This window comes from Aegilops tauschii, chromosome 3 (genome assembly GCF_002575655.3).
Source record: "Aegilops tauschii subsp. strangulata cultivar AL8/78 chromosome 3, Aet v6.0, whole genome shotgun sequence".
Lineage (NCBI taxonomy): Eukaryota > Viridiplantae > Streptophyta > Magnoliopsida > Poales > Poaceae > Aegilops > Aegilops tauschii.
Window position 1 is genome coordinate 222414470 of NC_053037.3, and position 12730 is coordinate 222427199.

Below are 12730 nucleotides of genomic sequence, written 5' to 3' on the forward strand. Positions count from 1 at the left end.
GGGGCTTCCGCCCCAAACGAGGCCACGGGAGGAAGGAACGCTATCAAAGACCATCGAGCCGCGTGGGTCTGTTAACTTAGCTTTTCGGGGCACGGCGCGAGGCGGCCGCGGCTTGCGAGGAATTCACGCGACGTCAGGACGCGTCTCCCTGGAGCTTTTATCTTTATTCCGTCTTCTATCTGCGATGGGTCAATGTTAAGCCCGCGAGGGGTGCGTGAAAAAATTGTCACCTTCGCATTTTAACCAGCACCTCTGTGATTTAAACTGTGTATCTCCTCCCCATGCTTCCTCGCAAGGCTCGCCCCTCTTTTTCTTGCTCGCCAAACGATGCTCTACGTCCTCAGGGGCCCGCCCTCGAGCGGGCGGGCTTCAGCAGCCGCTGGTATGTCAGGTAGCGATGCCTGGAATAAGGCCGGGGGGTGAGGGGCACCGAGAGCCAGTGAGAGCCCCCGAGGTGCGATGCTCTGGGGTTCCCCTTTCGACGTGCAAGTGACTCGCACGAAAAAGAGGTGACACGCCTCGCCAAGGTTGCGTGAAGGAGTTCCAACGGCAGCGGGAGCGCCGCGTGAAGTGGTTGTACTTAGCTTTTCGCGAACGGTAGCGCTAATCAGACCGTCTCGAGACGCGTCGCCCGAGGCTGGGCCTCCTGAGGCAATGCGAAGCGCTACTCATACGACATCTAAGCGTCTAGCTCCTGAAGCTGCTGTATGCTGATAGGTTACGAGGTATAGGGGACGACGCGCGCTTGCCAACCTTACTCATGACTGTTTCGTGAGGAAATAAGGCACCAAGGACCTAGTGAGGTGACGTGCATGGGGCAGGCCCACAAGCCAAAGCTCGATCGCTTGGGTTTATCAGCGCTGCAGGGACGGACCCGAGCACAGGCGTCATGCCAATAGCCCCTGCTCGCGAAACGATCACAAGTAGATTTGCAGCGCGCGGCGCCCACGAGGTGGCACCTCCAATGGCGACGCGGCACCAAGCACGAAGTTAAGCAAGTACATAACTCATTAGAGTATAATCAGAACCAATACACAACCAAAAGTGAGGCGGCTGAAGCCTCGCGATGCGCCATCGCGAGCTGCGCGAACCTTTCGAAGGTGGCGCCGGCATTCACCAGGCCAAAGGGCAGGTGGATGTAGTTGGTGGCGATGCCTCTGCTCTGGCCGACACGCGACGGCCAGAAGAGGTCCGGGGAACCCGCCCTGTTGAGGCCCGCGATGTCAACGCACACGTGCACCTTGCTGTCCTCCTTGGGGACAACGGCTGGACACGCGGGGCGACGCTCGCCGCGGATGGCCCGCGCTTCTTGCAACTTGTAAGTTTCCTAGGCGATGAATTCCTGTGCTCCTGGCTGCTGGCGTCGTACTCCTTGCTCCAGGGGGCGCGCGTTGAGGCACGCCTCCCTCGGCCTCAGGGGCGGGGCCCTGGGTGTCGCCACCAGCCGGCTGCTTCTCTGCTTCAGGGCGATCCTTGGAGAGGAGCTGGTTCTTCTTTGCGTAATTCTTTGCGGGGGCGGCCCCAGGGAGCGCGGCAGCGCCCTCGCCGTCGGAGTTCTCGGCTGCGGCGGTCCGGTAAGCATAGCTCGAGGGAGCAGACCGCATCCTTCTCATTGCAGGCGATGGTGATGACGCCACTGCAGCCAGGCATCTTGAGGACGTTATAGCCGTGGTGGGTTGCCGCCATGAACTTGGCGAGCGCAGGGTTCCCCAGAATGGCGTTGTACGGAAGGTTGATGTGGGCCACGTCGAAGTCGATGAGCTCAGTGTGGTAGTTGCTGCGGGTGCCGAAGGTGACAGGGAGGCGCACTTGTCCCAGGGGAACGATGGACCCGTCCGTCTCCCCAGAGAAGGGCCTGGTCGGCATCAGCTGGTCATAGGGCATCTGGAGCGTCTCGAAGGTCGCGATGGAGATCACGTTGAGGCCAGCACCTCCATCGATGAGGGTCTTGGTGACAGCGACGTTGTTGATGATGGGAGTGCGCAGCATGGGGAGCGCACCGGCAGGAGCCGAGCACCTGACGTGGTTTTGGAGTCGAAGGTGATGGCATACTGCGACCACTTGAGGGGCCGCGCGGCCTCAAGCCTCGGGAGGGCGGCGTTCACCTCGCGAGTGAACTGCTTGAAGAGGCGGTTGGACGCGGGGGCCTGAGCTCCGCCGAGGATACAGGCTATCACGCAAGGCTCTTGGTAGCCCCCAGCTCCCTCGTCTTGCAGGTTGTCGTCATTTCTTGGCGGCGGCGGCGGAAGGGCAGCGTTGTCCTGAGGGCGCGTCTCGCGAGGCTGACCGCGCCAAGCGCCGTCGCGTGGCTGGTCGCGCCAGCCCTGGTGGGGGTTGCCGTTGCGGTTGTCCCACCGACCGCCACCGCGGCCGCCTCCGCGGTCGTTGCGGTCGGGGCGACGGCCCAAGCGCTCGTCACGGAGCGCCTTGAGCTCCTGGCAGTCGTCGATGTTGTGTGCGCGCATGTTATGGTAGACGCAGAACAGGCGGCCATCCTAGACGGGCTCATCGCGGTCGCGGCCGCGCTTTTGCCCAGGCTCCGCCGCCAGCACAGTAGGGCCCTTACACTTCACCTCCTTGCTCTTGGCCTTCTTGTCGTCGAGCGCGGCGTCGAGGTTATCGTGGTTGAAAAGGCGGCCCTCTTCGGCTTTGGCGCACTTATCGGCCATGTTGAACAGATCCAGCACCGAGCTCAGATAGTCATTGATGGCGAGCTTCTCGCACATCCTGACGTCTGTAGAACGCCAAGATAATGGCTTCATCCAAGGCGAGTAGGATCTTGTTGCGCACCTGACTGAAGCACTGAGTGTATTTGCGGAGGGTCTCTCCAGGGCGCTGCTTCACACGCCGCAGGTCGTTGATGGTGAGGGTGCGATCGTAGCTGCCCTTTTAGTTGGCGACGAACTGATCACATAGCTCGCTCCATGAAGAGATTGACTCCTCGGGCAGGTTCATGAGCCAGGAGCGCGCGCCGTCCTAGAGGGCCATGGGAAATTAGTTCGCCATGACCTTGTCGTTGCCGTTCGCCGCCTCCATGCTCAGCACGTAGAGCTGGAGGAACTCTGTGGGGTCGGGAATGCCGTCGTAACGCGGGGGCAACTCAGGCTTAAACTTGACAGGCCAAACCACCTGGCGCAGCTCGCAAGTGAAGGCCCGGCAGCCGACGGTGCTTGTGGGCGCACCGCGGGCGTGGGCGGCGCGGTTTTGGCGCCCTGCCGCCGCGACCTCCTGCACGATCTGGTCTTGGCGCTGGCGCTGCTGCTCGAGGAGCACACGCGCGTCAGGCGGCGCACGATGCACGATCGGGCAACTAGCCTTATCTCGGGCCTAGCCAGGCGTCGTAACCGGCGTCAGCCGGGCGATAGCACAGCAGCTCGCGCACCATGAGCAGCTCGGCTTGCGCGTTCGGCGGCCCGCGACTGCCTAGGGAGGAGGAGGTCGTGGCTTGCTTAAGGCCATAGAGAGAGCGACGAAGACGGCATACCATGCCATCAGGAACAAAATACCCAGCTGGGGGCTGCAAGTAAACCTCCTCGCACAGCTCATCATTAAGAAAGGCATCCTTAACATCAAGCTGAGATACAGACCAATGGCGAACAGAGGCCACGGCAAGGAGTGTGCAAACTGTACCATAATCACGACCATACTCCTGCTGAAAACCACGAGCCACGAGATGAGCTTTGTAACGCTCAAGAGAACCATCAGAGCGAGTCTTAACCTTGTAGACCCACTTACAAGTGATTGGACGAACACCAGGAGGAAGAGAAACAAGGTCCCACGTGTCGGTACGCTCAAGGGCAGCAAGCTCCTCTGCCATCGCAAACTGCCATTCGGGATGAACAACAACTTGACAATAAGAAGTCGGCTCAAGAACAGCAGCACCAGCGGTTGGAAAACCAAGGCGATCAACAAGCGGAAGCGGACGAGAATGCAAGCCATAAGTAGGCTGAGAGGAGGAAGATGACACATCAGAAGTAGATAGCTCATCAGTAGATGCATCCACGACACGTGGACGACTAGTATAATACTAAGGAAAAGATGGAAGAATCCAAGGAGGGATCTCCAAGGTAGACTCAGGGGATGGAGACGAAGAAGTCACCAGGATGAAGGTGCGGAATCCGATGACAGGCAAGGTGAGGAAACCATGGGAGATGGTGACAGTGGATCGGCAATAGGCGGAGAAGCAGGGGTAGCACGACGAATAGACAAGGGCTCGACAGGAGTGATAGGTGTGTCAGGAAAAGTGAGGAAAGAGAGATCCTCCATTGAAAAGGTCGAGGAAGATGGCCGCGGGTAGAAGGGACGAGACTCGTCAAAAATCACATCCAAATACGCATCCGATGACCGATGGATCCCAACAACGATAGCCCTTATGCTCATCACTATAGCCTAAGAAGACACACTCAACAGACTGAGCGGTCAGTTTGGTGCGTTCACGGGTGGCAAGAAGAACATAGCAAACGCAACCAAACAAACGAAGCGCCGAATAATCAGGAGAACGATCAAAGAGACGCTCAAAGGGAACGCCGCCTTGTAGAGCAGCGGATGGCTGAAGGTTGATGAGATAGGTGGAGGTGGAGACAGCCTCGGCCCAAAAATGAGGCGGATGAGAGGTGGCGATCATCAACGCACGAGCCGTCTCAAGAAGGTGACGATGCTTTCACTCAGCCACACCATTCTGAGCATGAGCACCAGGACAAGAGAACTGAGAAAGAGTCCCCTGCTCAGCAAGAACACCACGCAACATCTTGGAAATATACTCGCCAGCGGAGTCAGCACAAACACACGAATGGGCGAAAAGAAATGCATGTGAACCATGGCAGCAAAATGCTTATAGATAGACAAAACCTCACTGCGAGAAGTCATAAATTAAAGCCAAGTGTAACGAGAGAAATCATCTATGAAAATAATATAGTATCGATGACCAGTCCCAACCAAAGTGTGTGTGCGACGATCCTGAACAGAACAAGAGTCAACGTCAAGAATGACACGACAACCAAAATTAGTAAGTTGACCAGCAAAAAACAGATTCATGGTAAGTCGAGGAACATGAGCCACATCAGGAACAAAATAAGAAGTGGTAAGAGTGCCTCGACTAGCAACAGAAAGAGGAGTACCATCAGCAGTGAGTACATGAACAGGAAAATCAAGCGATCTAAGAGAGGACAAATTGGAAAAATGAGAAGACATATGAAATGAAGCTCCGGAATCCAAAACCCATGCGAATGTACCTGACTGTGTAGTGGGTGGTTGCTCAGTGCGGGAAGCATCAGTCACAGAACCTGCAGTACCCGTCGAAGAATAACCTGAAGCGGCAAGCAGACGCTTAAGTCTTAGAATATCCTGCTCAGTCAAGGCGGTGGCTGAAGATGTCAAAGTAGAAGTAGAAGTCCCTGAAGATGATGTCCGCGCCTTACGCATGTGTCGCTTCTTCTAGAAGCACTGAAACTCAACATGATCATCCTGGTTACAGTACCCGCAATGAGGACGAGAGCGGCCCTGACCGCCAGTAGGAGTGGGCAAGTGCAACGGAGCATTGGAGCGGGGAGTAGTCGGTGCAGCATGCGGCATAGCATGAGCTCGAGTAGCAAGCACAGAGGAAACCTCAAGTAAACCAGCACCACGTAAGCAAGTCTCCTCAGCACGAATCTCTGAAAGCACCTCCATGAGAGAAATACGGCCACGAGCAAACAACTGAGCGTGCCGGGGCTCAAACTCCTTACGGAGCCAAGATAAGAACTCGTAGACACGATGAAACTCCAAACCAGCAGTGGCAACACTGGCAAATACGACAACCAGCACTGCGAAGAGAATCAAGCTGACGCCAGATAGCAAAACTCTGTGCATAGAAATCATCAACAGTGGAGTCACCCTGCTGAAGAGCATGCTCCTGGCGGACCACAAATAGGTACAAGGCATCACGAGAGGGCTGGTAGCGCTGACGAAGACGGATCCACATCTCAAATACGGTAGGGAGGCCCAAGAACTCAGAGACAAACTGAGGCAGAACGCTAGCAGTGAGAATAGCTGGGGCACGAGCATCATCAACAAGCCACTGAGTATAAGCAGACAAAGCCTCGTGATACGTGTGAAGAGCCTCCTCATAAGTCAAAACCTGCTCATCATAAGCACGAACGGCGGCATCATCAACAAGCTTAGCTACATCCTTCACAGCCTGAGTAGCATCCGCAGCAACAACCGGTGGTGTCGACAAAGTAGGGGCCACAGGAGGAACCGGGCACGGCGGACAACGGACCTCGCCAGGAAGAACGGCCCACAGACAAATGCCACGCATATGAATGCGCATGAAGGCAACGAACTCGATGTAGTTGGTGCCATCAAAAATCACCGGACAACAAGGAACTGCAATATAGCCTGATGTTGTAGACATTTTTGCGGCAATCACCGGGCAGGCAGGAGTACAGACAGAGAGTCCTGATGATCAGCCGCAGTCAGCGCTCGCGGCAGCAGCAGATGGACGAGACGAGAGCCAGCAGCAGGAGCGGGATCCAACGAGGGCGACAGAGACCAGCCAGAGGTGGTGGAATCCGGAGAGGGGCAGCCGGACCGGACGAGGGCAACGAAGACCGACGACTAGTGGCCGGATCCGGTGAGGGGCGGCGAAAAACGGGGCCGGCGGCGGAAGATCGATCGCGGGTGGAGACTCCTGTGCGGGATTGATCTGGATCGATCGCGGGCGGAGACTCCTGTGCGGGCTTGATCTGGATCGATCGCGGGCGGAGACTCCTGTGCGGGCTTGATCTGGATCGATCGCCAGCAAGAGGTTCTTGGAGCTGGCTTCGATCTGAATCGATCGCTGGAGGCTCGCTTTGATGTTTTTTTCTGAACCGGGCATAACCCCTTTCCATTACTTATCATAAGGGAAATACAGTAGTTCGAGCTTAAGGAAGCTAGAAAGGGAAAAGCGATTTCAAGGCACCACTAGGAAACCCACTGTAAGCACTCGTCATCAAGCAGCTCATTATGGGGCGAAAACACACCTAAAAACCAACTAGCATAACCAGTGCAACGAGGGTACCAACAAACAATCTCCAAAGGGGGTAAGGCTCACAGGATGAGGAGAAAGCAAAAGCCCACGCAGGTGCAATGATCAAAGTCTAACATAACAGCTGGGCATTTTTTCTGATGTGAGGCAGGACGGCAACAACTCGTCAGTCCATCGCTGGTTCAGCTGGGGCCGCGCAGATCCTCATCATAGTCGCAGCGTTGGTCTTGAGCATCTTGGCGCCACGTTCCATTGCATCGCGATCAACTCCAACCATCAGACCTGCCGATAGTTCAAGACACCACACGCAGAGAAAACCACATCAAAAGGAGTCTTTAGCTTTTTATGTTCAAATGTGGCCTTGTTGCGACAGTTCCACATAGCCCGGCATATCGCAGCAAGGCCAAAGGTATAGAATTTAGATCCACCCGGCAAGAAAATATAACACCAGGAGAAGAAGTATTGCCATAGATTGTTCGGGCATAATTTCGTGCCCAGGACACCCAACGGTTCTCCAGACTACCCTGGCGACAGGGCAGGTAAAGAAAAGGTGCTGCGAGGTTTCTCTATCCATACAAAAGGAGCACTTCGGGTTTCCAGCCCAGTTTCGTCTGCTCATGACATCTCGTGTCAACACAGCGTCCTGGAATAATTGTCATAAAAAGATTTGAATCTTAAGAGGGAGTTTAGCTTTCCATATCCATCTATAATCACAGCAAGCTAGATGCTTTTCCATGTATGCGTATACAGACTTAGTTGTGAAGCGTTTATTCTTCCCAAGATTCCAGACTACTTGGTCGGGCTCATTGGAGAGTAACCAGGAATCAACCACTCGCTTGACTTCCCCCCACTGATCCAGCAGCGGAGGGTGCAAGCACCTCCTAAAGAAATCGACGCCAACATTTTTTTTAAACTCGGCAACTGTAATCTCCTGATCATTGCAATATACTATAAAGTTCAGGGAATCTATCACGCAAAGGAGGATTATTGGCAATGGAGTCAATCCACATTCTAGCAATGTTGCCAGATTTCAGGACCACCCCTCTTCCAGCCAGATAGCACTCTTTGACCTTCATAATGGCTTTCCAAATCGGTGAATCTCCGAATCTACTTCTCACCAATGTTACCGTACCTTTTTTCAAGTACTTAGCTCGAATCACATCCTGCCACAACCCTTGTTGTGTCTCGAGTTTCCACCACCATTTCGTGAGTAAGCTAATATTTTGCTTACGGAGATCTTTCACCCCCCCCCCCCACAATCCCCCTTTATTCTTAGATCTGCAGATCCTGGTCCATTTCACAAGATGATGTCGTTTCCTGCCATTAGTTTCTTCCCAGAAGAACTTTTTATGATGTTTGTCTAATTTGTAGATCGCCATCTTAGGAAGTAAGAACATAGCCATGTAGTAATAGACAATGCTAGAAAGGGAGGAATTTAGGAGTATAAGTCTTCCTCCCGAGGATGCGGCATTACCAATCCACGATTCACAACATTTTAGAAATTTGTCATCTACAAAACTCCATTCCAGGCTATGCAAGGTGGAGTAGATTACTGGCACTCCCAAGTATTTCATCGGGAAATGCCCAATTTGACAGTTGAATAGTTCCGCATAGGAAGCTAGTATATTATCGTCTCCCCCAACACACAAAATTTCACTTTTAAGGAAGTTTATTTTGAGTCCAGACATAAGCTCAAAGATACATAAGAGGAGTTTCAAACTAACAGCAGCTTCCTCATAATGCTCAAAGCAAATGACCGTATCGTCAGCATATTGGAGGATGGCCACGCCACCCTCTATGAGGTCCGGAGCGAGCCCAGTTATCATTTTTTCTTTCTGAGCATTGTGAATCATCTTAGAAAGTGCTTCTACAGCAAGGTTAAACAGAAAAGGGGAATAGGGATCGCCCTGGCGAACACCTTTGTTGCTCTGGAAATAAGGTCCCATCTCATTATTGAGTTTTATGCTTACTGTACCATTATTCAGGATTTTTTTCACCCAGCCACACCAAGTTGTCCCAAACCCTCGGTTACTATGGCATTCAAGGAGGAAATCCCAGTTTATCTTGTTGTAGGCTTTTTCAAAATCTAGCTTAAGCACTACGCCCACTTTTTTATTTTGATGAGTATGGTGTAGCACCTCATGGAGAGTGAGGATCCCATCCATAATATTCCTGTACTTAATAAAAGCATTCTGGTGTTTGTTGATAAGCTTGTCAGCAAAAATAGCTACTCTGTTATCCATCACCTTAATGATCAACTTATAAGGACATCGAAGGAGACAAATAGGGCGATATTGTTGGATTTTCTTAGCACCATTCATTTTGGGTATCAAGGTGATCACACCATAGTTTAGACGAGCCACATCCAGAGTGTTATTATGAAAAGCATGAAACAAACGCATAATGCCAGATTTAGCAAAATCCCAACAATGCTTATAAAACTCAGCCAGGATATTGTCTGGGCCAGTGCCCTATTACTATCCATGCCGAACAATGCTTTTTCACCTCTTCCTCTGTGAATTCACTGGTTAGGAGTATATTATCCTCTGCAGTGAGTTTCTCTTCTTCCGACCAGGCATCCGCAGATAGGAAATATGCAACTAGTATTCCCATGGTGCCATAGTCCAGTATATACAGTACTCTAACATAACTTTCCTACAATACAGTAAACCCTCTTCTGATTTAGCATGCCAACAGGACAACCGAGGTTCCACGGTTGTACAATTAATTCTTTAAGCGTGTTCTGGCTAGGTCAGAAAATCATCATATACATACCAATGGCATTCAAACTGTCATCTTACCGTGATCATCACTATCTTACCCCAATACTGGTTTTGTCTGTTTTGTACCATAGACTCCCCCTAGTGTATGTCATGCCAGCGGCCAGCCACCACGCTTAATAGCTCCCAGACCCCGGCACCAGATATCTACAGAAGCTGTTGACACCCATACTAGAGTTTTCTTCTAAATTAGGAGTATCAATACACGTGACAGTAACAAAAATAAAAGGGCTGGCTAGAAAACAAGAATATTAACACGAAGATGAATAGTTTGTTTGCCGGTTGGGGGGTGGGGATGCGTACCGGGAGGCAGGGAATCGAGGACTCCCAGGGCGGCGTCGGCGCAGGCGCGGAGGGACGCAGACTTCTCGGAGGGGTCTCGGGGGAAGAAGGTGTCACGGAGACTGTACAGCTCCTCCACTTTATCCGCCACCTTCTCCAGCGGCGTCCACCCCGCCTCCTCCCCTTGGTTCCCCTGCCCCTGCTGCCGCTCTGGCTCGGGCACCGGGGCAGAGCTCACCGACGCGCCGCTGGCCTCGCGGCTCATCGTTTCCCTGGGCGGCGATGCGATCTGTTGAGGCGGAGAGGGCATGCTCGGTAGGATGCCATCTGCCCAGATATCCTATATATACCTAAAAGATTCAGCCCCATTAAGTTATTTATCTTAACACATAAGCTATCCACGTCAGCAAAACCAGCCACATCATCGTTTTATTACCGGCTTACATGTGGGACCCATCACCCTACAAGACAACCGCATTAGCAATCAGTTACCAGCAGCCCACTCAACAATTATTTTTCTTTTTTCTTCCAATGAACAGTTTTCTTTATTGAGGGGCTAACGAACAGTTTCTTAGTGGGATGAGTAGATCAATTACTTCGTCTCCTCCTTTCGTGATATATGGAAGGAATAACTCGGTCTTCTCCGCCCTGTCCCTTCCACTCCCCCTCCACCGATCAATAATCCCCACCCTGCATCCCCGGACTTCCCTCACCACTACCATCCATCTCCCTCTGATGCGCTACCTTGGCCATCCTCTTACTCATGTTGGCTTCCCCAATCGCAAGACCAGCGTTTCCTCTTCGCCTAGCTATGCCACCATGGCGACCTTGGGTTTTGATCGAGTGGTCTGCGAACAACAACCTTGTCACATTGTGTTGGTCTTAGATTTGCCCCCAGCTCATGAAATTATTCTCCTTGCCAAAGATTTCTCTTCGTTGTCTTTTATCATGTCTCAAACATGTAGATTTGAGGTTGTTGATTACGTTGTACAAATCTGGGATTAGCAGTTCATAAAGTAAGATTGATTAAATATTTTTTCATATTGCGCATTTTAAAGATGTACGTCATGGGCAACAGTATCCAGCGCAGGTGGCCATCCCCTGCTTACATGGAATTGGCATGTCCCCAAAACTCATGACGTTTTTACAAGTTCCTTTTCGAATTCTTATGTTCATAGCAAGTACGACTCAACACATGGTCTTCTAGGTCTAATTTTACACCATTATGTTTCAGAGAATATATTTAATCTGCTTCTTTCACATTCAGTAGAAACAATTTACAGAGCATTGCCACATGTACGATGGATTGAGTCCGATTTTAGTACAAGAAAAAATAACAGCCATCCATCATATCTGTTTTGTGGGCTGTTTAACCATTGATTGGAGGATCATACAAAAATCGTGTGACAAACTGTCGTATGCACAGTAACTTCATTGCTGACGCAAGTGCTATAATTTGGTGTGTCAACATTTTCAATTTAGTTTACTTTTCATTTCGCAATTGTATCCTCTAATATTTATCGGAAAGGATGAAGACTTGCATGGATTTGCTTTTGCTTCGTGCTCATAACTTGTGCTGATATTTTTATATCTGCAGATTTGTTGTACCTGATGGCGATGGCTAATAACGGATCATGAAAACACAATTTTATTTGGCTAATAACGGATCAAGAATTTTATTTGGCTAATAACTTTTGTGCTGCAAGAATTTCAATACAATTTGTGTTTTCCAGAGAATTTTAAGCTGGAAACAATGGTTAATATCAGATTAAGAACAACAAATTGTATCATCCAAGAAGATTCAGTTAAGAAGTTTTTTTTGCGGGTGCAGAGGTAGGAGTTCCTTTTGCAGCCACTATTTTGCTGTCCAGTCCTGGGATAACTGAAGAATAATGTGTAGAGAAGTCTTTTGGGGCTAATTTGAGCTTAGGTACAATTGATCTCTTTCTTCTTGATGTCGTTTTACTCCATGCTCCACATTTTATTCTAGGCTTCATATAGTTGAATGAATAATGCAGTGAGTGATCGCCTATCGGATGATTGAGGTAAAGGAATATTACAGAGATGGAACCTTTTATCAGGTTGTTTTAGCTTATGTACACGTCGTTCTGTGGTTGAGGCTTGAAGCTGCTATTTTCTATCAAGTTTGCATGAGCTAAAAGGATAAAATACATAGATGTTTTTCACCATCAGATTTCAGTTTTGTTCTATTAATATCACAAAAATATCCCACATATAGGTTGTTTTTTGATCAGTGTGGCATCGTTTTTTATATTCAAGGACATTACTAGCTGTGGCCAAACGAGTTGTCTTTGACATTTGCTTCTTCATTTATCATAATTTTTGCCTTCTTTCTACCTCTCTATTATATCCGAATTTGGTGTGACTTATTATTTATTCATGTGGGTTTCATATGTGTTTGAATGTGATTTGGATAGACTTCAACATGAACATACGCCCCTTTTGTAGTAATTCAAGTAGTTCTAGAGCAGGAGACTCGCCACGATGGTAAGTATAGTACGTACCAAACCATCTCCCCTTGATTACGATTGCCCCATATCATACTATGCTTTGGTTTACTTACTTTTTCATTGTGTAATAAGTATCAACTTGATCAACAAGGGACCAGGAATGCAAATCTTTTAGGTAAGGCGAAAATTCA

General features: G+C 50.4%; 1 protein-coding gene across 16 annotated transcripts in view; it reads right to left on the bottom strand.

The window, feature by feature from the left end:
- The window catches only part of LOC109770557 (uncharacterized), a 33029-nt gene extending 22609 nt beyond the window's left edge, over positions 1-10420 (bottom strand). For 4 of the 16 annotated variants that reach the window (XR_012204790.1, XM_040403800.2, XM_040403799.2 and 1 more), the window contains exons 1-2: positions 10090-10399; positions 5232-5306 (exon numbers count right to left, since the gene is read on the bottom strand). Coding sequence is in view for 12 of the 16 variants with exons in the window: in XM_040403800.2 (XP_040259734.1) it covers positions 5232-5306; positions 10090-10378 (364 nt within the window). In the remaining 4 variants the exon portion in view is untranslated. Of the gene's footprint in view, positions 1-5231; positions 9958-10089 lie in introns of all 16 variants that reach the window. The other 12 variants (XR_012204789.1, XR_002234641.4, XM_073510351.1 and 9 more) reach the window with 8 other exon arrangements.
- Between the last annotated feature and the right edge of the window lie 2310 nt (positions 10421-12730).